Source organism: Dendropsophus ebraccatus, chromosome 2, assembly GCF_027789765.1.
Source record: "Dendropsophus ebraccatus isolate aDenEbr1 chromosome 2, aDenEbr1.pat, whole genome shotgun sequence".
NCBI classification, from domain to species: domain Eukaryota; kingdom Metazoa; phylum Chordata; class Amphibia; order Anura; family Hylidae; genus Dendropsophus; species Dendropsophus ebraccatus.
The window spans coordinates 99,764,864-99,792,549 of NC_091455.1; the positions used below are offsets into that span (position 1 = coordinate 99,764,864).

At 43.1% G+C, this 27,686-nt stretch overlaps 1 protein-coding gene across 2 annotated transcripts; it reads left to right on the top strand.

Moving 5' to 3' along the window:
• The first annotated feature begins 453 nt into the window (after positions 1 to 453).
• On the top strand, positions 454 to 27,686 carry RPP40 (ribonuclease P/MRP subunit p40). Of its 2 annotated transcripts, none has more exons than XM_069958063.1 (8): positions 454 to 496; positions 4,684 to 4,828; positions 7,172 to 7,240; positions 8,638 to 8,733; positions 8,831 to 8,956; positions 21,341 to 21,533; positions 23,855 to 23,989; positions 27,378 to 27,686. In XM_069958063.1, the coding sequence occupies exons 1-8, from the start codon at positions 485 to 487 to the stop codon at positions 27,574 to 27,576; spliced, it is 975 nt and encodes a 324-aa protein (XP_069814164.1). In that variant the 5' UTR covers positions 454 to 484; the 3' UTR covers positions 27,577 to 27,686. The 2 variants fall into 2 exon arrangements, with proteins under 2 accessions (XP_069814164.1, XP_069814163.1); XM_069958062.1 differs by lacking the exon at positions 454 to 496 and adding an exon at positions 504 to 680.

A 27,686-nucleotide genomic window follows, 5' to 3' on the forward strand; every position in this document is an offset into this window, starting at 1 on the left:
TTAAAGGGTAAAAAAAAAGAGAAAATGACTTTGTTTCTATTATTCTCCCACCAATAATGTAAATATTAATAAATATGTTATATAAACCCGAAAATGATCTCCTTAAAAATACTAAAGTAATCTTTCATAAGGAATGCAATGAAAAAAAAAAAAAAAAACACTGGGCAAAAAAGGCCAAATCGGCTTGGTCACAAAGGGGTTAATGCATATGGTACAGCATGCAAGTAAAACATACAACAGAGACACAAGAACATGGTATAAGACAACAAGGAGGGTGATAAATTGTGCCTAATTATAGATTGTTCGCGGTGTCCATGGCTTAAACATCAGTCCTTCTCAATACAGTACTGCATTAGTATGAGCTCTCTATAAACCTTATGAAGGCGGCACTTCTAACTCTCCGCCAGCAGATGGCAGTGCGGTACACCGTGCTATGGGCAGGAAATGTCGTGGAACTCCCGCCCCTTCCTTGTCTGTTAAGTTTATGAGGGAATTGGTTAGTAAATACTGTGCAGCGTGTCCTAATAATAATTATTATTATTAGTGTAGACTAGGTGGTCGCCATGCTCCCCGCGCTGCAGTCATGTCCTCGGCATCTGCTGGTGTGCGAGAAGTCCAGCTTCCTGCGGGAGAAGTCTCGGCACAGCGCGCACGTGGAGACGCATTACTACAACTACTGTGTGAGTATGTCTGCGCGCCTGGCGTCCACTGCGGTACTGGGACTGGACACTAGAGGGGCACTATCACAGTCCTCCTGAGCCGGTGTACGTCATGTGACCTGGTGCACTGCACGTGGGTCTGACAGTCACGGCTTATCCTGGCAATATAACTAAGTGCGGCCAATCACAGCCCATGTTTATGCCTTTAGCGCAGTTTAGAAAATGAGAAATGGATTATGATTGGTCTCCATGGGCAGGATGGGAGGAGCTTAATATTTATTGGGAATTGCAGCTAACGGTATCATTGCAGAATAAGTGTGGCTAAGGGTCCAGTCACACCTACAGGATCTGCCGCAGATATCAATTTGACTAAATATATGGTGGAACATAGTATAATAACAGAATGGACCCTCAATTCACATAAACACAGCTACTTTCTTGCAAAAACAGCACCACACCTGTTCTCAGATTGTGTGGGGTATTACACCTCCACCCAACCTAAGCACAAGAGTGGTGCTGTGCTTGAAGAAGACGGCCATGTTTTTGTAAGCATGGATAACCCCTTTAATATTTTTCTACGTGGAGTGAGGGGAGACAGCTATTCTGACATGGTTTTGGGGCTTAAAGGACAACTCCCACAATTTTTTTTTTTTTAGCTTATTTAACACCCACATTACAAACTTATAACTTTGTAATGTTTGCAAATAAGCGGTCTGGCCCCCTTCCCCCACTTTCCGACCCCCCAGGAAGTTAAATAAAATTATACATACCTAGTTACTGTCGACACCGTCCTCTTCTCCCGACGCCATCTTGTGACGATGACATCAGAGGGGGGGGGGGCAGGTCTTCTTCCTCCTAAGCGTCTGATTGGCTGAGCTTGCTGGAAGCAATGTGATGCGCTCCAGCCAATGGAAAGGCTGCCAGTGCGCAAGCGCATCGGCAGCCTTTTTTCTCCCATGAACCCAGAAGTGAGGGAGATCACAGGATGGCGGCCATAGGTGAGGGAGACACGGACGGCGGGCAATTTGAGTGGTGATCGTCACCAGAGGGATGGAGAGTATGCATTGTGTGTGTGTCTGTGGTTTTTTTTTGTTTCTTTTTTTGCAGGTCCTGCCAGAGTTGTCCTTTAATCTTTACAGCATTCCCTGTGTGGTATAAACGTCATAATAACTTTAATATCTGAGTTGTTGTGATTAGTGGTACCTTTTTATATACAGATTTCTGTCACTCTAGCTGTATGAGGTCTTTTTTTTTACAATCAAGTTATAATTTTCAATGATACCAATTTTGGGCATATGACATTTGGATCACTTTTTATGCTTTTTCTTTCTCAGGTAGAATGAAAAACTTGCAATTCTGGCATTTTTTTTATGTTTTTTTTTTTTTTCTCTTTCCACTATGTGATATAAGTAACATATTAATTTTATATTGAAGGAGAAGTCCAGCCAAAATTTTTATTAAAGTATTGTATTGTCCTCCAAAACTTATTCAAATCACCAATACACGCTTATTACGGGAAATGCTTATAAAGTGCTTTTTTCTCTGCACTTACTACTACATCAAGGCTTCACTTCCTGGATAAAATGGTGACGCTTCCCTGCCGCTGCGGCTCCCTCTCCTGCTCGGGCAGCCACTGCTTCTTCCAGCTGCTGCAGGGCTCTCACCCCCTGGGTGGCCGCTGCTTCTCCCTGTCGCTGTGGCAAGCAGAATCAGTGGCCGCCCGGGAGGAGAGAGCCCCGCAGCGGCAAGGAGAAGCAGCGGCCACCCAGGGCATAGGGGTGCCAGGGCTAGAAGAAGGTCCCGGTGAGCTGGTTGTGACATCACCATTTTACCCAGGAAGTGAAACACCAACAGATTATCTGACAGATTTTTTTGAGCCAAAGCCAGGAATATAAACAGAGAACAGGTAATATAGGAAAGACTAAGATTTCTCCTCTTTTCAAATCCAATCCTGGCTTTGGCTTAAAAAATCTGTCAGATAATCTGTTGGTGTAATAGGGCCCTAAGTGCAGGGAAAAAAGCACTTTATGTGCATTTCCTATAATAAGTGTATATTGATGATTTGTATAACTTTAAGGGGGGGCAATACAATAAAAAATTTTGGCGGGACTTCTCCTTTAATGCCTTTTCTGGCATTACCAACTCACTGCAGGAGACTATAGACTCAACTATAGGTTTATGGAGCCTGTCACCTGCAACGAGATATGGTTTTAATGTATCTTCATAAAATGTGAAGCAGTATTATTGTGTATTTTATGTCTCACAATGTTACTAGGTCACTAGGCATGGGATAAATTGCTCTTCTTCGGCAGGTTTTCATTAAAGGGAATCTCAGCACATGGGCCCTACCCGAAGTGCTGACAGTGTGCTGTAGCTTGCAGTCCCCTAGTGAGCATGGTACCTTTTCATAATTTGTCTGTGGAGTGGATTATGCACTCATATCTCCGGTCTCCTACTGTAATGAAGAGTCAAAGAGGCGTTGTGGCTCAGCCTTTGTGCTGGACTCTGGTACGCCTCACCACTCTTTCATTCTCCCTCTCATTCATGAATAATCTTTGCTGCCCGGACTCATTGTCCCTTAGTTGTCAGCTTGTGTCTCTGATTGCAGATCAGTCCTCTGTAGGCAGTTTATGTCTGAAAGAAACTCACTGATATAGTTGAATCTCCTAGCCCAAATGTGTTGGAACAACCTGTGTAAAGACCAACATTTTTTTCCTTAGTTTGATTCTCCTGATGGAAATGAAATATAGCTATTTTTTTTCCTTATTTAAAAACCTGAATTTTAAAACTAAATTGGACCTGATTGGGAATTCTTTGCACTTTTAGGCCACAATCACACGACTTAAATTTTCATTAAACAACGGCCTTTGTTGCAGGTTTGCAACAACGGCCATTATTTAACCACAGTGGCTGATCGCTTTAATTACTATGGAATCCCAGCCCAAGTGTATACACACTGTATACACTCCGGCTGGGATTCCCTGCGGCTGCACAAAAAACTGATTTGTCAATTTTGTGTGGCTGCACAAAATTGACTGTGCAGACAATGTAAAGTGCGGCTCCGGCTGTACTTTACACTGTCTCCTGTGGTTAATTGGAACACAGGCACACCCAAATGTGCCCACATTCAAATTCCAAAGAAGTGATGTTCATCCGGCCGGTATTGCGGTAACGACCAGGGTGAACTTCATAGACAGCGGCCATTCTGTGACACAGCCATGTCACTAAATGGCCGCTGTATTACAAAGTGTGAATGTGGCCTTAAAAATGATACATTATTGAGAAAAAAATCTATAATTATATTTAATTTTTATCAGAGAAAAAAAAGTTTTAGGTCTTTACACAGATGATTTACCCCTAGACCACAGCTCCAGCACATTTGGGATTCAACTATATCTGAGTGTTTCTTTTAGACATAAACTGCCTACAGAGGACTGATCAGACATACAAGCTGACAGTGTGAGTGGGCAGCAGGGATTATTCATGAAGGAGAGGGAGAAGAAAGCAGTGGTGACGCGTGCCAGAGAGTGGCATAGACAGTGAGCCAAAACTCCTCTTTGACTCTTCATTACAGTAGGAGACCTGAGATTGTGCATAATCCACTGCACAAGCAAATTACCAAAAGATACCATGCTCAGGGGACTGTTCGCTACAGAACAATGTCACCACCTCGGGTAGGGCTCAGGTGATCACAGATTCCCTTTAAATGTGTTAAATTTTTACATTTCTCTCTTAAGAAATTAATGTAGTGATACCAGCTGTGCCTGCAAATGACACTTTTGTCAGTACCTTGGACAGGGGATCTTGGTAAAAAAAAAAAAAAAAAAAAAAAAAAACGTTCAACATACCAAACAGCATTAGTGTAAGCAAGTCATTGCTAGTTTAACAAGCTTTATATAAATACATACTGTGTACTTGTTGATGTACCTAGGTTAGGTGTGACGTTGATGCCAATCAATTTGCTTTGACCAGCACATCCTGTTCTGTAACTTATTTTTACAAAGTTGTCACTTTATTTATACAGGTATCCATTTTGCTACCTGAATGTGGAATTCTCCCAGAAAAACTAAAGCGTGTAATTGATGATATGGGAAGCTATTATTTGGTAAAGAACTTGCCCCTGCATGCATTTTTAACACAGGAATTCAATGACTTGTTTATTAAGAAAGGTAAGAGAACTGAACTCACAACTTTTACTGGTGTTCTCCTCGGCTGCAGTCAGTAACCTCACTGAGGCTGCTCTCCCTTCGGCTCCTGTAGCCTCGCTGATGCCGCTTCTTTCCATGGTAGCCTAAGTCAGGAGTTAAAGGGGTTTTCCAGGCAAAATGCATTGATGAATATAAAAATTAATATTAGCCTTTTTAATAACAGTTTGCTCCTAAACTTCAATGCCCTCAAATGTCCTAAAAAAGAACATTCCAAATGAAGCCAAGGTAAAGTAGACATATTACAAATGTGAATTATAAGCTCATTGATGTGGCTCATTGTGATGACTTTGATATCTTTTAATTTTTCCAAATTTTCACAGAATGTTGGAATTTTCACATTTAATAACGTATTGACCCAAATGCACCACTAGGAACCTCGGCTCCCCAGGGCTGCATCCTAGTTTGTCAGCCACTGATATTCAAATGCTGACCACTAATATAAAGTACAATGTTTCACAGAAGTTATTACCACATAAATTAGGACAGGTCAGGGGGCCTTTATTGTCTGTATCTTTATGGAGCTAAAGTGTCACTAAAAAGAAAAGTAACAGCATCCAGGCGGTTTAAATGTGCAAAAAGCAAAAAAGTGCTTTATTACCTCATGGCACATACAATCAGCAACGTTTCGACCCACATGGTCTTTTTCAAGCTGAGAGCTTGAAAAAGACCATGTAGGTCGAAACGTTGCTGATTGTATGTGCCATGAGGTAGTAAAGCATTTATTTGCCTTTTGCACATTTAAACCGCCTGGATGCTGTTACTTTTCTTTTTATGGACTGTTGGTTCTTTTGGATTACGGAACATGTACCTTTGCTTCATCCATCCACATTTTGCTTTTTTGTATATCTTAGGTCAATTTTTGACCGACAGGAGTGCTTGTGGTATTTTTGCCTTTTTTTCTGCTAAAGTATCACTATTGTTTAATTTATTTATTTTTATTTTTTTTCAGAAATCAATAGTACAGGCTGTTGTAAGAAACTTTGTAATTGGGTTTATCAGCCGAAATATCCATTTTTATCATGAAAAAGCAGTTTGAAGCTCTCCCCTCTGTCTTCATGGTTCTCTATGGAGAGGGGAGGGGTAGAGGGAGATGAGGCACCAAAACAGGACAACAAAGAGTTAATTTACAGCTACATCACCAAGCTATCTCCTCTGAAGTCAGCACTGACCTCTCTGACCTCTGAATACCAGCTTCACACAGCTCCCTGCTGTGTAATCCTTTGTTTTCTGCTGCTAACTAATCTCCCTCTTCCCCCCTCCCCTCTCTATAGATTGGAAAGGGCTCGACTGGTGTAAACTAGTCGAGATTTCCTGATAATGAGCAGTGAATGAGAGAGAGGAGGGGGGGGGGGGACCTAAGGAAAGTCTTTTTAAATGCAGATAATGGCATATTTGCCTAATAAATAGAGATGAGCGAACCTCGAGCATGCTCAAGTCCATCCAAACCCGATCGTTCGGCATTTGATTAGCGGTGGCTGCTGAAGTTGGATAAAGCTCTAAGGTTGTCTGGAAAACATGGATACAGCCAATGACTATATCCATGTTTTCCACATAGCCTTAGGGCTTTATCCAACTTCAGCAGCCACCGCTAATCAAATGCCGAAAGTACGGGTTCAGATGGACTTGAGCATGCTCGAGGTTCGCTCATCTCTACTAATGAACCCAATTACAAAGCTTCTTAAAATCGCCTGTACTGTTGATTTCTGCAAAAAAAAAAAAAAAAAACAGTGACAAAGCCATGTGGAGATTAAAGAAAAGTAAGCAGAGAACTAACACAACTAAAGCAAGTCCTTACATATAAATGTTAGAAAGAGCTGCTGGAAGCTGTAAATCACCTATAAGATTTACATCTTCACAAAGGAAGCAGCTCATCTTGGCACAGGTAGAGAGCATCGTGCTAGACAGCCAATCATTACGTTACTGCCTCACTGCATACAGCAACACAGTATTTTACTAGTAAAAGGCAAAATCTGATCAATTGGATCTTCCAGCCATTGACACATACCACGTATCCAGACTAAAGCCCCTATTACACGGGGCGACGTAGGGGTGCAAATGAGCGCTGTCAGCGCTCACTTGCTCCTAGTTCCCCGCTCGCTGCAGACGCTACTACAAATGCAGCTCCAGCATAAGATATGGGGTTGGGAACCTAACTTGTTTCCTGTGACCGAGAGTGCCAAAAAGTGTTTGTGTTGTGCAGTGACATAGCACTCAGATGCTATTAGACATGGCAGCACTCTGTGTAGGTATTTGTCAATTATAATTTAAAATGGCTTGGATAACAATCCTATATTTTATTTTTAGGTTTGTTTTATGCACTGACATATAACACAAGAATTGACCAAGATAATGTTGCTGCAGTGCTACCAACAGGTATCTTTTTATTTTCTCCAAACATTTAGGAATTTATCATAGAATTTAACAAAGGGAAACTGTTTACAGATAAGTTCCTCCCTGTAAGATTATCTAGACCAGTGCAGCAATAAAATGGTTTGTGTGTTCCCCCATTCCTGACAGCCTGTATGGGCAATCTTTTGGGTATGTGACATAGAATAATGGCTTACAAATAAAAGTATTCATAAATTAAAGTAATGAGCAGATTTTTTGCATATAAGAGTTTTATTTCTAAACATTATTGAAGGCTAACATGGCATGAATGTACTAAAAAAGATGAAGTGTCATTTCCTTTGTTTAGTGCTAATTACTTGTTTACAATGGCACCTTAACGTTTTGCATACATATGGAATTGACCCTAATACACAAAGTAATCTGTCCTTATACTAGATACCTAGCATTGTACCTCATTTTTAGTACATAATGTAGCCAGGCTGGGCACTTTCACTTTTCTGTATCAGTCTACGGCTCAAACAGTTTTTCCCTTTTACAATTTAGGAGCCATTGGCTCCTATACTAAAAATTGTTCTGTTAGTGACATCCAAAATTGTTAGATGCAACATTTAAATACATATATTTGAATACATATATTATTAGTGTGCCTGTTTTTTCATATGGCACTATTGTGCTCTCCTCAGAAATTCATGTGTTTGGTGTATAGTAGAGATGAGCGAACCGGGTTCGGGTTCGAGTCGATCCGAACCCGAACGCTCGGCATTTGATTAGTGGTGGCTGCTGAACTTGGATAAATCTGGAAAACATGGATACAGCCAATGACTATATCCATGTTTTCCACATAGCCTTAGGGCTTTATCCAAGTTCAGCAGCCACCGCTAATCAAATGCCGAAAGTTCGGGTTCGGATCGACCCGAGCATGCTCGAGGTTCGCTCATCTGTAGTGTATAGATTTGAATTTCGAGATACTTATCTGCTGTGACTGTTCCATCAAACAAATATTGGTCCTAAAACACCAAAACTTGAAATCCCACCCCAAACATCTACACCAGGCTGATTTAGTAATTGCTCTAATGGTAAGTGCATGTTCTCAATATACCAGTAAATACAATTGTCTGTTAATATGACAGAATAATTTGAAAGAAGTTTCATCACTCCACATAATGTTATCTAAAATTACTGGACTTTCTTCAATTTTGTTAAACATAATCTCACAAAATTACAGTGCCTGTCTGGATCATCCTCCAATAAACCATGAATTAACTGTGGACAATAAGCTTTCCACCCAATAGAAAGGTGGAATCTGATTGGTTGCTAGAGCAACTGAGCCAGTTTCACTTTACACCTTGTTTGATGTGTGTTTGCAGGGAATAAAATTGCATTGTACACACTTGAATATTTACAGCTGTTTCCATTTTCAGGTAAACTGATTATATCTGTAGATAAAGACACCTATGAAGAGTTGGGTCTTCAGGGCAAACCTTCTGTATATTCAGGAAAAAATGCCATGCGATATAGTAAGTTTCAAGAGTGTTAATATGGTTTATTTTGAGGTTTTTTTCTACTATTTCTTTTTTATGTGACATATAATGACTTCTGTACTCCGTTTTGCAGTTGTTACAATAGATCTGACAGACCGTGCCATGTCTCCTGATGGCAAAATGTTCCAGCGTGTGAAGTGGGCCTTAACAGAAAAAAAACCTCTGTCTTTTGATTTCTTACTTGCATGGGATAATTCAGGTAGATAACACCTCTACCACTACCACTTTTCATAGTTTTCTAGAACAGTATTTATTTGTTTTCAGTTATAATTATTAGCATTTAGGGTAGCTTCACACGTAACGTATTGCAATGGATTTTGACTAAATGAATGTACACAGCATCAAATCCGCACTGTAAAATCTGCTGCGGATCCGCAGCAGATTTGATGCTGTGTTCATTCATTTAGTCAGATCTGCTGCGGATCCGCAGCAGAAAATCCACTGCGACATGTTAGGGTAGCTTCACACACACCGTATCGCAGGGTATTTTCTGCTGCAGATCCGCAGCAGATCCACAGCAGATTAAATCTAAATAACTGAACACAGCATAAAATCTGCACCATCAAATCTGCTGCGGATTTGTTGCGAATCCGGTGTGTGTGTGTGTGTGTGTGTGTGTGTGAAGGCACCCTAAAGGGGTATTCTCATACTTGTAGTACACGTCAAGTTAAATAAATTCATTTAGCAAACTTGTCTTCTCCTTCTGATAGGACATAAACCATAGCAAGGAGACAGCATCCACAAGACGGTGAAGTAGAAAAATAGGCTTTTATACCATCATAAGAGAAACAGATTGCTGAACTCAGGGAGACCAGCCAAACGACAACACTGCTGGCTGCTAGTGAAAGCGCTCAGTGCAGTGAAGTCCTAGGTGCATTGCCCCCTGGGAAACATGAATATGCAAAAGAGGAGCCCATGGAGCCTCATTGAAGAGTCTCAAAACACAGGACTAGCCATCCCGGAGGGATATCTGGCTAGTCCTGTGTTTTGAGACTCTTCAATGAGGCTCCACGAGCTCCTCTTTTGCATATTTATACCATCATGGCATCCATACAATTGACATTTCAACCAGAAGTTTTTTTTCAAGCTAATACAATATAGAGTAACACAGAGTATATTACACATTACATTACATCACATTACAAATGACGTCATAAACAATTAGCCTATCACAATAATAATCCCTCCCATAAGAGTATACATAACTTTAAACAATACTTTAAAACATCCCAAATCTATATAGAAACTATGACACTTTTAAAAGAACTCACAGGAGTGTGCAGTGGAAATACAGCAATCATTAAATCTGCTCCATATGAGAACCGATACTTCAGACACCGGGGAATGCACTGCGCAAGTGCCGGCGTCTTGCCATCACTCATGCGCATGCACATCATCCAATAGCTTTGTGTCTGGAGACCACGCCTGTGCTTACATGATCGCTGGCATGGTAACCAAGACACTTATTCTTTGTCACAGTGGTCCCACTGGTGTATATATATATAGATAGATACTCCACATCACTCCTAAGGGCCAGTTTAAATGGAGCAAAAGCGGCAGAATTCCGGGGAATCCACCTGCCACAGTGTGTCAATGGGAGGGTTCGTGTGCCTCCGTTTTTGTGTCAATTCTTTGTGCTGAGTCGTGTCAATTCTTTGAGCTGAGAGCAATGGAAGCGGAGGCGTGCAAGCCCTCCCATGGAGACACTGTGGGAAACTGATGCAGGCGGGATTCTGCGGCAGAGAGCTCTACATTCTGCCGCTTTTGCTCCGTGTGAACTGGCTCTTAGTGTTCCAAATGTGAACACTAAGGAGTGCTGCGGAGTATCTATTTGCTATTTACCCTTTGGTCCTTGGTCCAGAACCTTTCTGCTGGCACTCACCCATAATCTGTATTGTCCTGCTTATATCCTATATAGGTGTGTGTGTGTGTATATATGTATATATATAATATATAGTGTGTGTAATATATTTGTTACACAGTATATATACACTATCTTGCTAAATGTCTACATGTTAGCTATATATACACCAGCAGCCAATTCACTGTTTTTAGAGTGGTGGTCTGTAACCTAGACAACGAGCTGTCAACAATAGGAGGAAAAGGGAGGTCATATAAGGAGAAGGCAAGCTTGCTAAATAAATGTATTTGCAAAAATATTTAACTTGATGACTATAACTGTTAGTTGAGATGAAAAAGGAGAAGTCTGGCGGATTGTAAAATCCGGCAGGGGAGAAATTAATTACAAGTACTAACTTACCTCTCCCTGTACTGGGCTCCGGGATCTCCGGAGCTGACACGTCACTGCCCGGCTAATGAACTGGCCGCTCAGCCAGTCACTGACTGGGGCGGGATGCCGCTCTAGTCACTGATTGGCTGAGCGTCCAGTTCATCAGTCGGGACAGGCCTTTTGTGACATCCTCACAAATCAGAGGAAAATGCCTTCTGGCACGGGTCCCAACGCCGGTTCCATCGCTCACTGCGAGCACGGGGAGAGTTAGTATTTGTAATCAATTTCCCCCCTGCCGGCTGAAAGATTTGCGATAAACTTCTCCTTTAAGGTGCCTGTCAGGTGAGTGAGTTGATTTTAAAATATCAGGGCTCCTACAATCCCACCAACTGTAATGGGTCAATGAATAAAGGTGTAGACACTTAGTAACCATCCATACGTGTTTCTATGGTAGTCACTTAAAGGAACTCTGTCACCTCCAAAACTCCCGGTAAACTTAGGTTACCAGTAGTTTATACATCAGTAGAGTCTAAAACGCTGATTCTATATCTATATATCTTTATCTTTCTAGGTTCTTACGTAAGCCCATAAATGAAGGAGTCTAAGTAGTCCTCTCCATTATATTATTGAGCTAAGTAGTCCTCTCTATGCATCAACAGGCCCGGTTTGTAGGCTTACAACGGTGAAATACAAAGAAGTAGAAAGCTACAAATTACAGATTTGGAATCCGCATCCCTTATCCTACTAACAGATGACTTTAGGGTTTTGAGGAGGGTGGGTTGGAGGTGACAGAGTGCCTTTGAGGCCCTCCTGCTAGGCTGCCGCCTGTGGCCCAGCTTTGGTCTCATGCTGACAGCTAGAGCCCTGCACTAACTGCCAGGATGAGAGGTTTCTCCAGGCTTAACCCGTTGCATGCCACGCTCAAATTATGACTGCTGCCTGTTATCGATCTGCAGGGCTCTTACCCCATCGGTTTCCATGGCAGCCGGGAGCTGCATTAAGGCCACCAGGCCTGTCATATATATGCTTGTATACAGCCATTTATACATACAGATTTATACATTCAAAGTTTATGCTTTTTTTTAAAGACTGGCACTGGCCAGTCCAGAAGTAGTTAAATGAATATGTAATAAGATGCTGGAGACACAACAAATTGACTTCAGCTTGGAAAAGGCTATGTGAACATACCAAACAGCTGTTGCCTGCAGCACCTTACTATATATTTCATTAAACTACTTCTGGACTGATGAGTGCTGCCATCTTTAAACTTTTTCAGCTTGCATTTATCATATGTGCTGATACCGCTAAGTATCACATTGCAGAATTACAGAGACCAGCAAGAGTGGGGAGTTGCTCACCAATGTGAAGAGTGGGGGACGGGGACCTGTGGCCTGCTGGAAGAAAACAAGGCAACAGCAACATAATGTAAACAGAGCAGCTTTCTGCTTTCTTCATTAATTTGGAAGCAGAGTAATCTGCCAGTAAAAATCTGCCTTAATCGGCAGATAACTGCTCTGTGTAATAGGGCCCTAATGTGCTGTTCTCCTCACTTATCTGTATGTTATTCAGATGTTTTATAACTGCATTGTTTACATTCATTCCTTGTTGTATTTATTACATGTATTCTTGTTGTGCTGCCATCTGCTGGCCAAGAGTTTAGACTCCCCTCCATTTTCGCATTTTTTGGTTTGTCCCTTAGTGGGTGTGTCTTATAGCCCAGTCTCCAAGTCACTTCCTGTAGCAGGCATTCTTCATCCTGCTTCTGACTGGAGAAGTAGTGCTTGCTTGGGCTTATCAGAGTCATAATCTTCTGACCAGAAATTACAAGTGTCAGCAAGGTATCTTCTAGGAAAGCAGCAACAGCACAATATGATAACTATACTGCATCCGTGACTAAGCTGTATGTGAAGTTATTAAACTACGTTCTGCTCAATTTCCTACTCTACCTGACGCTTATTCTGGTTCCTGTCTGCCTCATATGCTGGAATACAAGGTAGGAATTCTCCAGTCAGGCCCACTAGTCAGATAAACCTTCACTCGCCACATGTGGGGACAGAACAGTCAGAAGATTCACTTAAAAAGCCCAAAATCACAGCTAGAAATTGCCTGTAACCCAGACCAGTCAGAGGTCTCCATGGCAACAAGCACATGGTCAGCTAATCTGAGACAGCACGTCTGGACAGGCCTCAGGACAAGCACAGTGTGTGTCTGCTATATTCTACACCTGCATAAAGTCTTCCACAAAGCATCCCAAGCTGTTTCTCATATCTTACATGAACCTTTCACCACTCAGTAGAAGAACAGTTTTGTGTGTGAAGCTCCCTCTGACCATACCCCTCCTAAGAGACTTGCTGCATACTACCTCCCGTTGGTCTGGCCACCCAGACTTGAAAACCCCACAAATCACTCAAATAACGCTGGGAATCATATCGGGGTGTCCTAAAGAAGCTGTGCTGCGATTTTCAGACCCCAATTCCAAAGTTAATTTTCTTAAAGAGACAGTACACTTAAAATCAAAATGGCCGAAAAGCATCCCGAGCAACTCCCCAGTGATAAAACACAGCAAGGACAAGTTGATAGTGATGATTTGGAACAGCAGGAAGCAGAACTCACACTTCCAACAGACCAAGTTGTCCGACCAAGACGCTCTCTCAAACCGACACTAAAGGTAATTGAAAATTATCATACTGCTAAAAATGAGCTCTGTGATGACCTGGAGGAGAGATGGAAACGAGTTACCTCCCTCGTGGCAAGTCTTCAATCCTTCAAGGGTGACGCCGAGAGTCAACAAGATGCTGTTGCACGGCTGAATACAGAGCATGAAAGATATAAGAGACTGTTTGCAAAGTATATCACCTTCTTAAAAGCCTCTAATATCGATGAAGCCTTAACAGAGCTGATCAAGGCAGAATCATCAGAAATAGAAAGAGACACCATGGTGCAGAATGCTAAAGATAAAGCGGAGCTCCGTATCTCTCATCTACAAGAGACTAGATCGCACAGATCAAATTCATCTAAACGTTCATCACGGTCATACAGATCCTCGTGCTCAAGAAGCTCAGTCCTGAGTGACAGAATACTAGAGGCCCGCATAGATGCAGAGCAATCCAAAATAAGACGTGCCTTCAGAGAAAAGGAAGTAATGGCAGAGGCTCAGATAAAGATCCTTCAAACAGAGATGGAAGAGGAAGTTGCAATGGCCGAAGCTAAGGCTAAAAAAGAGAGTGCAGAAGCAGAGGCTCAGATAAAGATTCTTCAAACAGAGATGGAAGAGGAAATTGCATTGGCCAAAGTAAAGGTACTTGAGCAAGCAATGAGCCAAAGTCTCGGTCCAGTTTGCTTGCCACAAGAAACAGACAATCCTGTCGATCGCACCAATGACTATGTGCTGAATCAGTTACCTGCAGCCCCCCCTATTTCTAGCACCATTCAAGCTGACAACACTGAAATCTCCAAGTCAGCTCTACCTGCAGCTACGGTGCCACCTATAGCACCCGCACGAACTGATGATCGTCACCCAGATGTGCCTTCTCAAGGACAACTATCACAGGAAGATGGTTACCGAGTGTTTTCTGGCGTAGTCGCACAGCACAAGCAGCGGTCGTCAGAACTTATAGAGGCTAAACCACAGCTCAACCCTGCAGCAACATCATTCTACCCTGGAACATCTCACCCTTTCACGCCAACCAACCCATACGCCCAAGGGGTACAACGAGTTGACACGGCAACAAGAAGTGAGAAAACAGATATATCTGAGTTCGCAAGGTACATGGTTAGCAGGGAGCTGATCAACACCAGTCTCTCCAAATTTGACGACCGCGCAGAGAGCTACAGAGCCTGGAAAGCAACCTTCAAAGCTGCCATCGCCAACCTCAACCTTACCGCAGAGCAGGAGCTTGATCTCATGGTTAAATGGCTGGGCCCTGGCTCTACAAATCGCATCAAGAGCTTAAGGACTGTCTATGTGGGACAAGCTGAAGCAGGTCTTGCCGCTGCCTGGCAGAGACTTGAACGTACCTTTGGCAGTGCCGAAGCAATAGAGAAAGCCCTATTCAAGAGACTGCAGAACATCCCAAAGATTAATCTGAAGGAAGTCCACAAGCTTCAGGACTTAAGTGATCTGCTCATGGAACTGGAACTTGCTAAAAGAGATCCTCGTCTATCTGGACTATGCTATCTGGATACCGCCCATGGGGTAAACCCAATCGTCACAAAGCTGCCATACAGTTTGCAGGAGAAGTGGGCAACATCAGTCTCAAGATATAAGAGAGCACATGATGTCACCTTTCCACCATTCATCCACTTCTGCAGGTTCATCGACGAACAGGCCCAGATGAGGAATGACCCCAGTCTTGACTTCCTGGAGCTCAACATTCCAGCTGCATCATCATCAAGGTATGAAGGTGTCACACAGAAACACAGAGACTTTAAGAGCTGTGCGAGTGTTAGAAAGACTAACCTGCCACCACCTGCAGCATCCACGGGTAAACACCAAACTAACTCATCAAGAGACAAGTCCTTTAATCGTGAATGTCCCATTCATAAAAAACCTCACTCACTAAACAGATGCAGAGGCTTCAGGTCCAAACCCATACAGGAACGCAAGAAAATCCTCACTGAGCTAGGAGTATGTTTCAGATGCTGCGCCTCATTGGAGCATATGGCTAAGGACTGTAAATCTGCCATTAAGTGTGAGGAGTGTCACAGCGACAGACATGTCACGGTTATGCACCTAACCCCACTCACCAGCGATTCATCGGCTGCAGTTACCAGTATCCCCACTACAAGCCATGGCGGGGAGCCTCAGAATCGTGCTAACTCTACCACTGATGTTTCCTGTTCATGCTCGGAGGTATGTGGGGAGAGCCAAAGGGACAAATGTTGTGCCAGAATATGTCTGATCAAGGTTTACCCAGAAGGACAACCAAAAAAGGCTCTAAAAATGTATGCAATCATTGATGACCAGAGCAACCGGTCCCTAGCCGGACCTAAATTCTTTGAAGCCTTTGGGATCGAGGGACCCACAAAACCCTATACCTTAAACACCTGCTCAGGCAGCATAGAGACTTGTGGCAGAAGAGCACAGGGATTCATCGCTTCTCCCATCAATGGAGACACAGAGATACCCTTACCTACACTGATTGAATGTGACCAAATACCTGATCACAGGGATGAGATTCCTACCCCAGAAGCTGCATTTCACCAACCACACCTAAGGCACCTGACCAGTGTTATCCCACCCTTGGATATGGACGCTGAAATTCTACTCCTGCTTGGCAGAGACAATCTAAGGGTACACAAAGTGCGTCAGCAGTGTAACGGTCCTGACTATGCCCCATACGCCCAGAGACTGGACTTGGGATGGGTAATCATTGGGAATGTATGCTTGGATCAATCAGGAATTGACTCCTTTAAGACTTACGTGCACAGGGACGGACGCACATCTTGCATCAAGCCGTGCCCTCATCACTATAAAGTCAAGGAGAAACCTCCAGACCTCATACAGCTGCCTGACGTCATTCCCTCCCCCTATGCTGACAACTTGGGGAGATCAGTGTTCCTCACAACGAAGGATGACGATAAAGTAGCCTTGTCAGTAGAGGACAGAGACTTTGTCAAGATTATGGACAGTGAATTCTCTAAGGAGGAAACCAATCACTGGGTTTCTCCACTACCGTTCAGAGCTTCCAGGGTAAGACTCCCAAACAACCGGGAACAAGCTTTGCAAAGATTTAACTCTCTTCAGCGTTCCCTAAACAGCAAGCCTGAAATGAGAGAACACGTTGTCACGTTTATGGAAAGAATATTCCGGAACAACCATGCAGAACCAGCTCCATCCTTGAAGAAGAACGAGGAGTGCTGGTACTTACCTTCATTCGGAGTATACCATCCCAGAAAACCTAATCAAATTAGGGTTGTATTTGACTCAAGCGCCAAACATCAAGGTGTGTCTCTTAATGACGTCCTTCTCACAGGTCCCAATCTGACAAATAACCTTGTCGGAGTCTTGATGAGGTTCAGAAAAGAGCCTGTTGCCATCACCGCTGATATTGAACAGATGTTCCACTGCTTCATAGTCAGAGAGGACCACAGGAACTTCCTCAGATTTCTGTGGTACAAGGACAACGACACCACCGAGGAGATGATGGAGTACCGCATGAGAGTACATGTATTTGGGAACAGCCCTTCACCTGCTGTAGCGACTTATGGCCTTCGCAGAACCGCCAAAGAGGGAGAGTCCCAGTATGGAAAGGATGCCAGAGACTTTGTAGAAAAGGACTTCTACGTAGATGATGGACTCAAATCATTACCTACTGAAGAAGAGGCAATTGATTTACTTAAAAGGACTCAAAGCATGCTGTACCAAGCCAAACTACGGCTACACAAAATCGCTTCAAACAGTCTGGCTGTCATGAGAGCCTTCGAGTCAGATGATCATGCTCCTGGATTCAAGGACATAAACCTGGGTCAAGACGATCCACCAGTGCAAAGAAGCTTAGGCCTGAGGTGGGATCTGTCCGCCGACTCCTTTGGCTTTCAAGTAAGTCGTGCAGACAAACCCTTTACAAAACGTGGTGTCCTGTCAGTTGTGAACAGCCTATACGATCCACTGGGATTTGTAGCGCCCATCACCATACAAGGTAAATCCCTACTGAGACAGCTTTCTGAAACCATCAAGGATTGGGATGCCCCCCTTCCTTCTGATAAAGAGCAAAAGTGGGAAGCCTGGAAGCAATCTTTGTATGCCTTGGATCAGATCAACATCCCAAGATGCTATGTCAAAGCCTCACTTACTGCCAGCAAGGGGAAGGAACTCTACGTGTTCTCGGATGCTTCCACAGAGGCCATAGCAGCCGTTGCCTACCTCAAGGCGACAGAACCCAACAGTCAAGTTCATATTGGGTTCGTTTTTGGCAAAGCCAAGTTAGCCCCCAAGCCTGATCACACTATTCCCAGGCTCGAACTTTGCGGAGCTGTATTAGCAGTGGAGATTGCAGACTTCATACAGCAAGAACTGGGTGCCGACATAGACGAGGTCCGGTACTACACTGACAGTAAGGTCGTTTTAGGTTACATCTACAATCAGACCAAGCGATTTTATGTGTACGTCAGTAACCGCATTCAGAGAATCAGGAGGTCCTCCAAACCTGAACAATGGCATTACGTACCATCTGAGCTTAATCCAGCAGATCACGCCACCAGGCCTATGTCTATAGGTTCCTTTGCAAACTCTTCATGGCTTACAGGCCCAGAATTTCTGCTGGAACAGACAGAGGAACATGTTCAGGAGGTCTACAGCATCCAAGATCCAGATAATGATCCAGAAATCCGCACTGAAGTCGGCGCATTAGTCACTGGAACAAAGCCACCTTCCAACCTCAATTGTCAACGTTTTGAACGTTTCTCCAGTTGGATGAGACTTGTTAGGACTATTGCAAGGTTGGCGCATATTGCAAGATGCTATCACCATACGCCTGGAGATCACTATTGTCGCGGCTGGCATGTCTGCCATAAACCCCTCTCTGCTGAGGACATTTCTCATAGTGAATCCCTTATAATACGTCATGTGCAGCAGGGGGAATTCAGTGCTGAGTGGAGGTGCTTGTACGACAAACAGCAGGTTCCAGTGAAAAGCCCTATTGCTAATTTGAATCCATTTATGGACAGTTTTGGTTTGCTAAGGGTTGGTGGTCGACTCAATCAGGTTGACCTAGGAGTTGCAGAGCAAAACCCTCTCATCATTCCCAGCAAACATCACATTACCACCTTGCTGATCCGGCACCACCATGAAAGGACTGAACACCAAGGAAGGCAAATAACTGAGGGCAAGTTACGTTCTGCAGGCCTTTGGATTCTAGGCATGAAGAGGCGTGTGGCGCACTTACTGCATGACTGTGTACATTGTCGTAAAGCAAGGGGAAAACAGTTATACCAACAGATGGCTGACTTGCCTGCGGACAGACTAAGTACTGAGCCACCATTCACCTATGTTGGCCTAGACGTCTTTGGGCCATGGATGGTGTCTGCACGCAGGACCCGTGGCGGCCACGCTAACAGTAAGCGTTGGGCCGTACTATTCACTTGCATGAGCGTGCGTGCCGTTCACATAGAGGTGATAGAATCCATGGACGCATCCAGCCTGATTAATGCTTTAAGACGCTTCTTCGCAGTCAGAGGACCAGTGAAGCAGTTGAGGTCTGACCGTGGAAGCAACTTCATTGGAGCATGCCGAGAACTGAATATTAGCACCAAGCCCATCCAAGATCAGCTGGCAGAGAAGGGTTGCACCTGGATTTTCAATCCTCCTCATAGTTCCCACATGGGAGGCGCCTGGGAAAGGATGATCGGGATCTCACGCAGCATCTTGAACTCTATGCTTATGGATGTGAATTCTTCAAGACTCACACATGAGACCCTGGTTACTCTTCTCGCTGAGGTTTCCGCCATCATCAACTCAAGACCCCTTGTTCCAGTATCAATGGATCCTGAAGCACCAGCTATACTGACTCCAGCTACTCTTCTCACCCAGAAAACTGGGAATCAACTGACGCCAAGTAGAGAGTACACTCATGGAAACATCTACCAAAAACAGTGGAAACGTGTACAACACTTAGCGGATTACTTCTGGAACAGATGGCGAAAGGAGTATCTTGTGATTCTTCAAGGAAGAAGAAAATGGCAACACCAGAAACCAAACTTGAAAAAAGGAGACCTCGTATTGATGAAGGAACAACAAACCGAACTGGCCTATGGGACTAGTTACAAAAGTTCTTCCCAGCAAGGATGGCAAGATCCGGAAGGTGGAGTTGAAGATCTCCAGGAAGGGTGAGACCAAAACGTTTGCAAGGCCTATCAACGAACTGATCCTGATATTGCCTGTTGAGGATGTTCCTGGCGGATGAACAGGACTGAACTTTCCTTTAAAGAACTTTATCCCTCAGTTATGAAACAGGATTATCTCACTGTTTATATTGCATATTAACATGTTTTGTTTCAGGTTTTGCACTATATTTCATAGAAATTAGTTTATAGTGAAATCCCCCTAAGGGAATTTCAGACGGGGAGTGTGCTGTTCTCCTCACTTATCTGTATGTTATTCAGATGTTTTATAACTGCATTGTTTACATTCATTCCTTGTTGTATTTATTACATGTATTCTTGTTGTGCTGCCATCTGCTGGCCAAGAGTTTAGACTCCCCTCCATTTTCGCATTTTTTGGTTTGTCCCTTAGTGGGTGTGTCTTATAGCCCAGTCTCCAAGTCACTTCCTGTAGCAGGCATTCTTCATCCTGCTTCTGACTGGAGAAGTAGTGCTTGCTTGGGCTTATCAGAGTCATAATCTTCTGACCAGAAATTACAAGTGTCAGCAAGGTATCTTCTAGGAAAGCAGCAACAGCACAATATGATAACTATACTGCATCCGTGACTAAGCTGTATGTGAAGTTATTAAACTACGTTCTGCTCAATTTCCTACTCTACCTGACGCTTATTCTGGTTCCTGTCTGCCTCATATGCTGGAATACAAGGTAGGAATTCTCCAGTCAGGCCCACTAGTCAGATAAACCTTCACTCGCCACATGTGGGGACAGAACACCTAAGGCTTTGTTCATGTTTGCATTGGAGGCTCAATTTACATATATTCTATCAGATTTGATTGGAAGATTAATGTTGCCTGCACTGCTATTCATTCCATCTAATGGCAGACCATATGATCAGTCCAGGACTATAGCGAAAATTATAGAGGATAATGTGATATATACTGTATTTTCTGGCATATAAGACAACCCCCAACTTTTCCAGTTAAAATATAGAGTTTGGGATATACTCTCTGTGTAAGACTACCCATCTTCCAACACAAAATAAAAATTAATAAAAAAAAAATCAGACAGCAGAGAGATCTGAGAAGCAGAGGTACAGTAATACAGTAGGATACAAGGGTGGGGCAGAAGGGTGAAAGAGGTGTGTTTTTCTGGGCATAACGCCACTCTACCATATTTCTTTATTGCATACGTCGGACGCCTGCAGCTTGCTCTGGCCTTCATATGGTTGTCGCATACGGCGGGGATGTGGCTGTTTTTGAGCTCCCCCACCGCATGCGGTGACCGCAGATTCTCCAGTCCGATTCCGAAGTTTTTCAGCACCCTCCCTATAAGACGACACACGACTTTTGAGAAGATTTTCCTATGTAAAAAATAGTCTTGTATGCAAGAAAATACAGTATGTATGTGTGTGTATATATATACTGTATATATAAATATAGTATGTGTATGTATACTGTTGTGAGATCACTGATAAAACTGTTTTGCTTCAGGTTTTTTTTCTTTTTTTAATTTGCCTGTCTTTATTTTTTTAGAGGAACCATCTATACTATCTTATTTTTCAAAATATACTGTTAAGGAGTGTAAATTTAAGATAAGTTCTAGTGTTTCAAGGGATCTACACTGTCCTTTGTTGAAGAGTGAAAAGCTGTATAGTAACGAAGGAGAGTCATGCAGTGCAACCGAGTTGTTTGAATGGCTCGGTGCCATCAGCAATAACATTGACTGGTAGGTTAATTATTTGCAACTTACAACCTTCATGGCTTATTTCATATAGATTAGTACTATACAGAGAAGGGCATTAAAGCGAAACTGTCAGCTAGAAAAGACACCGTACACTGCTTACATGACTAAATAGGCATGTAAGCGGTGAGACCATCAATACCCTTAGGGTCGGTTCACACTGAGTAAACATGGCGCAATTCCGCGGAATCCCGTTGTGCTCAGTGTGCTGCTTTGAGTGAATGGGAGAGCGCGCGCTCGTCCGCTCCCTCTCCTCTCCGCTCAAAGAATGAACATGTTCATTCCTTGAGCGGAGAGTGGCGGCAGCGGACAGGCGCGCGCTCTCCCATTCAAAGCAGCACACTGAGCACGGCGGGATTCCGCCGCGGAATTGCGCCGTGTTTACTCAGTGTGAACTGGCCCTTATTGTAGTGGTCCGAGGCTGCAGTCACCTAAAAAAATGCCTTTTGTTGCAGCTCTGAAGTGTCAAAGAGGCATGGCCAAGGCATCTCAATGTTCTTCTAGGCCCTGGCCACGTCTGTATAACACTTTGGATCTGCAGTGCAAAACATTTTTTAGGTCATTGCAGCCTAAGGGTCCTATTACATGGGGCGATGAAGGCCCAATCAATATTGTAAACAAACGCCAGTCTGCTAGATCAGCGATCGTTTACTGGGCCTATTACACGGCCTGATAATCATTTAGCAAGGGCTGCACAGACATCGTTAGCGTGCCCTTGCCAAGACAGTTACTACTTCCCCTGTCCACGCTCCCAGTCTTCTCCTGCACTCTGTATGTGTCCCGACACTATGTGCTGCAGCTTCAGAGCAGTGGTCCTGGCCAGTTATTGGCTGAGCTCTCAAGCTGCAGCATGCAGTGCCATGTCGCATACAAATCACAGGAGAAGACCGGGAGAGTGGACAGGTAAAGTATTAACTGTTTGGGCAATCCTCAGCCGTCGGCCCCGCTTCGCTATTACACGTAGCTTTGCACAGTCTTCAGCCAATGATTTTAGGTCAGGGCTTAAAGGGAACCAATCAGCCCGTTTGGGCTGATATGGTTCCCTTGAGCATTGTATAAAGCACCTGGAGCGGCCCCTGCACGTACCGGCCACAGCAGGTGCTTTATAACGGAGAAAATGACTTTTATTCCCCGGCTCGTGACTAGATACGAGCAGGGAAGTAGTCATGGTGGGCGGCTCCCCGCTCGTATCTAGTCACTGCGCTCTGCCTGTCAGCGCGCTCGGCGGGATGATTGACAGGCAGAGAGGCCAGTAACAGACCTCTCTGCCTGTCAATCAACCCCTCTGAGCGCGCTGACAGCAGATGATCATTTCATTAGCTGTTCATTGTCTCTAGTACACAGAGCCATAATTGGCCAACTATCGCTCCTTGTAATAAGGCCCTAAGACAAATACAATAAAGGTATGAATAGCCTCTCAACCTACATAACTATGTAGCCATGTATGTAGTTTGGGACATCTTATCTAGCTGACGCTTTCCATTTGAAAAATGTCCTCATTGTGTATTCCAGCACAAAATGAAAGGGTTCCTCTTATTTTAGCCCCTTCCCACGCCAAGATGTACCAATATGTCCTTGCAATAATTCAGTTCGCAATCCAAAACCCATGTTCCTGTAATGCACTTGAACCCTCCACTGATCAGCTGTAGTCTTGGGATAATGCCCTGCTGCATCTAGAAAGCCAAATAAGACAGTGGAAGTCAGCCAAAGATTAATGATTTTACCACCATGCGTGCCCATGCATACACCACCAACAACTTCCATTCTGTATACACCTACATGATGCATTTTCCAAAAAGGCTTAAATTTATAAAGTTTGAGTCTCTAGAGCTACAAGCTAGGCACTTGGTGCACTTAAATAGGCTACAAGCTAGGCAATCATATGGCGCACTGAAATAGCATACCTGGGTAAAAATTACAATTTTCATTTAGAAGCAAATGATTTCCATGTAGACAAGTGAACATTTTTTGTCTGTCTGAGTGTTCAGATTCTGACTGATCAAAAGAACGAGTGGAAAGCCAACTGCACTGCCGCATGATCCTCTCCCCATTCTGCCTGTGGGAGGAGACGGCACTGTAGACTTGCATTATGTTACTGTCTCCTCACTTAATAAAGAGCGGGGAGAGGAACGCACTGAGTTCTTGACTTCTAACTCGTTTTTCTGATTGGTCATTTGGTCATGACCTGAACACTCAGACCGCTACTTTATCATAACTTTAGACACGCTGTCCTCTGCTTATCACATTAATCTTTCCACAATGTTTTACAAATGTATCCACATAATTTTGGTGTTCTTTTCTTTTAGGAGCAAGGAATCGTCTAGCTTCATATCCAGTTTTTGCTGTCCAGAGCCAAGCATTTTAGTTGAACAAGCACATTTATGTACAATTACAGGATTCATAACACCAGTAAAAATCCAGCAGTTGGTGAAGCAGCTACGGTAAGATAGGAAAATATTTATAGTAGTTGTCATTTTTTTTCACACACCTAATGCAAACCTGTAAAATGATTCCAAACAATACAAGAAATAAGTCTTCAGAAAAGCACACTGTACCTGCAAGATTTCTAAATAGATTCTAAAGCCCCTATTACACGGGGCGACGAGAGGGAGCAAGCAAGCGCCGACCTATCAGGTTAGTGCTCACTTGCTTCTTGTTCCCCGCTTGCTGCGGGCGCTATTACACGCGTCGGCAGCGAGCGGGTAAGAGACTGGTGCTGTGGGGAGCTGCAGGGGGGCGGCCCGGGTGATCGATAGATCGTCCGGGCAGCCCATAGAAGATAGCGGTGGTCTGCTGCCGTTGCTCCTATTCCAAGTAATGATGGCAGCAGATAGCTGCTATCTAGATTGTTGCTGTTTCAACATGTTGAAAGACAACGATCAGTCGACATGGTGCATGCCGGCTGATCGTTGTCTTCTATTAAACTAAGCAATTATCGGCCTTAATGGTCGAGAGCCTTAAGACAAACTTTAAGAAATCGAACACAAATGAACAACTACATCATTTGGCATATACTCAGAATAATCTTTAGTTGTGGTGCTCAGCTAATTGTGAAATGGATTAGTTATCACAGTTTGTCATCAAGTTCTGAATTGCTACAACAAAAAATTTCATGTAAATCTGGGATTTTCTGTCTGATCTCTATACTGACTGACACATTCTCAATAAGGATTCTCAAGGATACTAACTTTGTCTTTACAGGAAATTGGGAGAAAGTAAACATAACTAATTTTTTCTTATTTTGTAGACTGTTTCAGAGTTGTAGACTTTTTCTATTAGCAATGCTGACGGGATGTTCAGAATGCCTGCATATCATAATATTTTAACACTCTTGGGTTTTTTATTTTAAACTTGCAACTTATTTGTATTAAAAAAACAAACAAAAAAAACCTGAAGCCTTATAGTAGTTATCATCTGCTGTATTCCCTACAGGAAGTGGTGTATTCTCTCCAGTCTGACCCAGTGCTCTCTGCTGCCACCTCTGTCCTTGACAGGAACTGTTCAGTGCAGAAGAGGTTTTCTAAGGAAATTTGCTGCTGCTCTGGACAGTTCATATCATGGACAAAGGTGGCAGCAGAGGGCACTGTGTCAGACTAGAGAGAATACACCTCTTTTTGTAGGAAATGCAGTAGCTAATAAGTACTGGAAGGCTTGAGTTTTTGTTTTAAATAGAAATAATTTACAAATGTCTAACTTTCTGGCACCAGTTGATTTTGAATTTTTTTTTCTCCGAAATATCTATTTGGGCTCTGTTCCCACACAGTATTTTTGCTCAGTATTTTGGTCAGTATTTTGCAACCAAAAACAGTAGTTGATTAAAAACACAGGCTATGTTCACACACTATTGAGATTTAGTGGATGGCTGCCATTTAATGGCAAATATTTGCTGTTATTTTAAAATAACGGTCGTTGCTTTGAAAGAACAGCTGTTATTTGCCATTAAATAGCATCCATTCACTAAATTTCAATAGTGTGTGAATATAGCCTGTGTTTTCAATCCAATAATGGTTTTGATTGCAAAATACTGAGCAAAAATAATGTGTGGGAACATAGCCTTTAGGGTAGCTTCACACGTACCGGATCCACAGCGGATTTCACACTGCGAGTTTGCAGCGAAATCTGCTGTGGATCCTGTACTGTGAAGCTTAATGGGTCCCATACACGCAGCGGATTTCGCTGCGTGTTTGGGACCTGGCCCCTTTAACCCCCCCGCCACCAGCCGCCTGCAGCCCCGGCCCCGAGCAAACATTACCTGCTTGGCACCGTGGCCTTGTTTGACGCTCCCAGCTCCCCTCTCTCCTCATCAGCCAATCAGTGCTTCCTGATTGGCTGATGGGGATAGAAAAATCACAGCTATTAGACTTAACAATAAATTTCCCTAAGTATAGTTCATCTATTATAGCTGGTTAATGTTTCTACCTCCTTACTGATTAAATGCTATACTTCGTCAGAACAATTGTAGAATTAAATCAGTTATCAGAAAATACACATGCTGCCATGTTTATTTCATATACGCAACAATCAAAACCACTGAACTGTATATAACCCAAATTTGTACCAGTGAAGTTACCTGAAATGTGTACATGTATGGCTAGCTTAACTCTGATCTATTATTAACTGCATTAGATTGCCAATGCCAGACATCCGTATACTGGAAATAGTGCAAGAAAGTTACCAGTCTTGTCTTGCAAGCATTCATTCAGGCCACAACCACCACCTCAGGAAATCTTGAAGTGTTAAGACATCACAAGTTTCTATGACAGCCATCCAAGTACAGAAGCAACCGCTTCCACATCTGGAAATAGTGCTCTAATTGACATCCGAGTCAAGTTGATGGCAGAACACACATAGGAATTTATCCTGCCCTCAAACACCACACATACAATAATTTGTTGAAGGCGAATAAGACCTTTTTACTCTGGTTACTAAGGGGCCGTAGGCAAGGACAGTGCAGACAGTTAGCCTCATGTAGGCAGACAGGAGGTCTCACACATTTTCTCCCTCCATTATAGTGCTTTTTATTAAAGAAAAAAATTTAGTGCTTGGAGCATAGCACACCTACAAATAAAACCCTACATACTGTATCAGTATTAATACGGACACAAAAATGTTATGAAAAACTATTATCTCTATTATAAGCAACTTTTCTACCATAATTTCCTGTAAACAAAAGTTGGGGATGTAGGTAACAGTCCCAGATAGTGATCACAATATTTGTATATATATTAGCACTATATTAGTATTGTAAGAACTAGAACAAACCGTACCCATATTGAAAGCATCTCACTAGCCAGACAGCACCCTGCATTGTACTAATGAGGAGATAAATGGCTGTTTAAAGATGGGTAAGATTTAGAGATGAGCGAACCGGGTTCGGGTTCGAGTAGATACAAACCCGAACGATCGGCATTTGATTAGCTGGGGCTGCTGAACTTGGATAAAGCTCTAAGGTTGTCTGGAAAACATGGATACAGCCAATGACTATATTCATGTTTTCCACATAGCCTTAGGGCTTTATCCAAGTTCAGCAGCCACCGCTAATCAAATACCGAAAGATCGGGTTCGGATCGACTCGAGCATGCTAGAGGTTCGCTCATCTCTAGTAAGATTACTTTCTGGGAAAGCGCCCGGCCTGTCCTATAAGCCTTAATCAAGTTTTAAGGCCCAGTAATGGGTATCTCTAACCAGGTGCATTAACCCCTTAATACATAATTTATATTTCTCTGAATTACAGGAATCCTTTATCTGTGAATGTGTTTATAAGAATTGCTGCTTTTTATTACATTGTAGATGAAACTGTAGTGTTGATTTTCTTCTGTTTTATTGCAGTGAGTATTTCAATGAACCAAAGTTAAGTCAGTGGGTGTCCCTTATGGTCCATGGTTTTGCAGACAGTCCGGTATCCTGGAGAGAAAGTGAACACGGCTTTTTTAAAGGTGGTGAAAATTTGTACAATTTTGTCATCTTTAATAATGAGGACTATTGGCTGCAAATGGCTGTTGGAACACATGATGGATGCCCTCCCTAAAAATTTCCTTAATGTGTGATTTATTTACTATGGAATATTTTGTTTTATCATAAGGTTTATTGTACAGATTGTTTCTAATCCTGAAAATAAAGGGACTTTTTTTTTGGTTA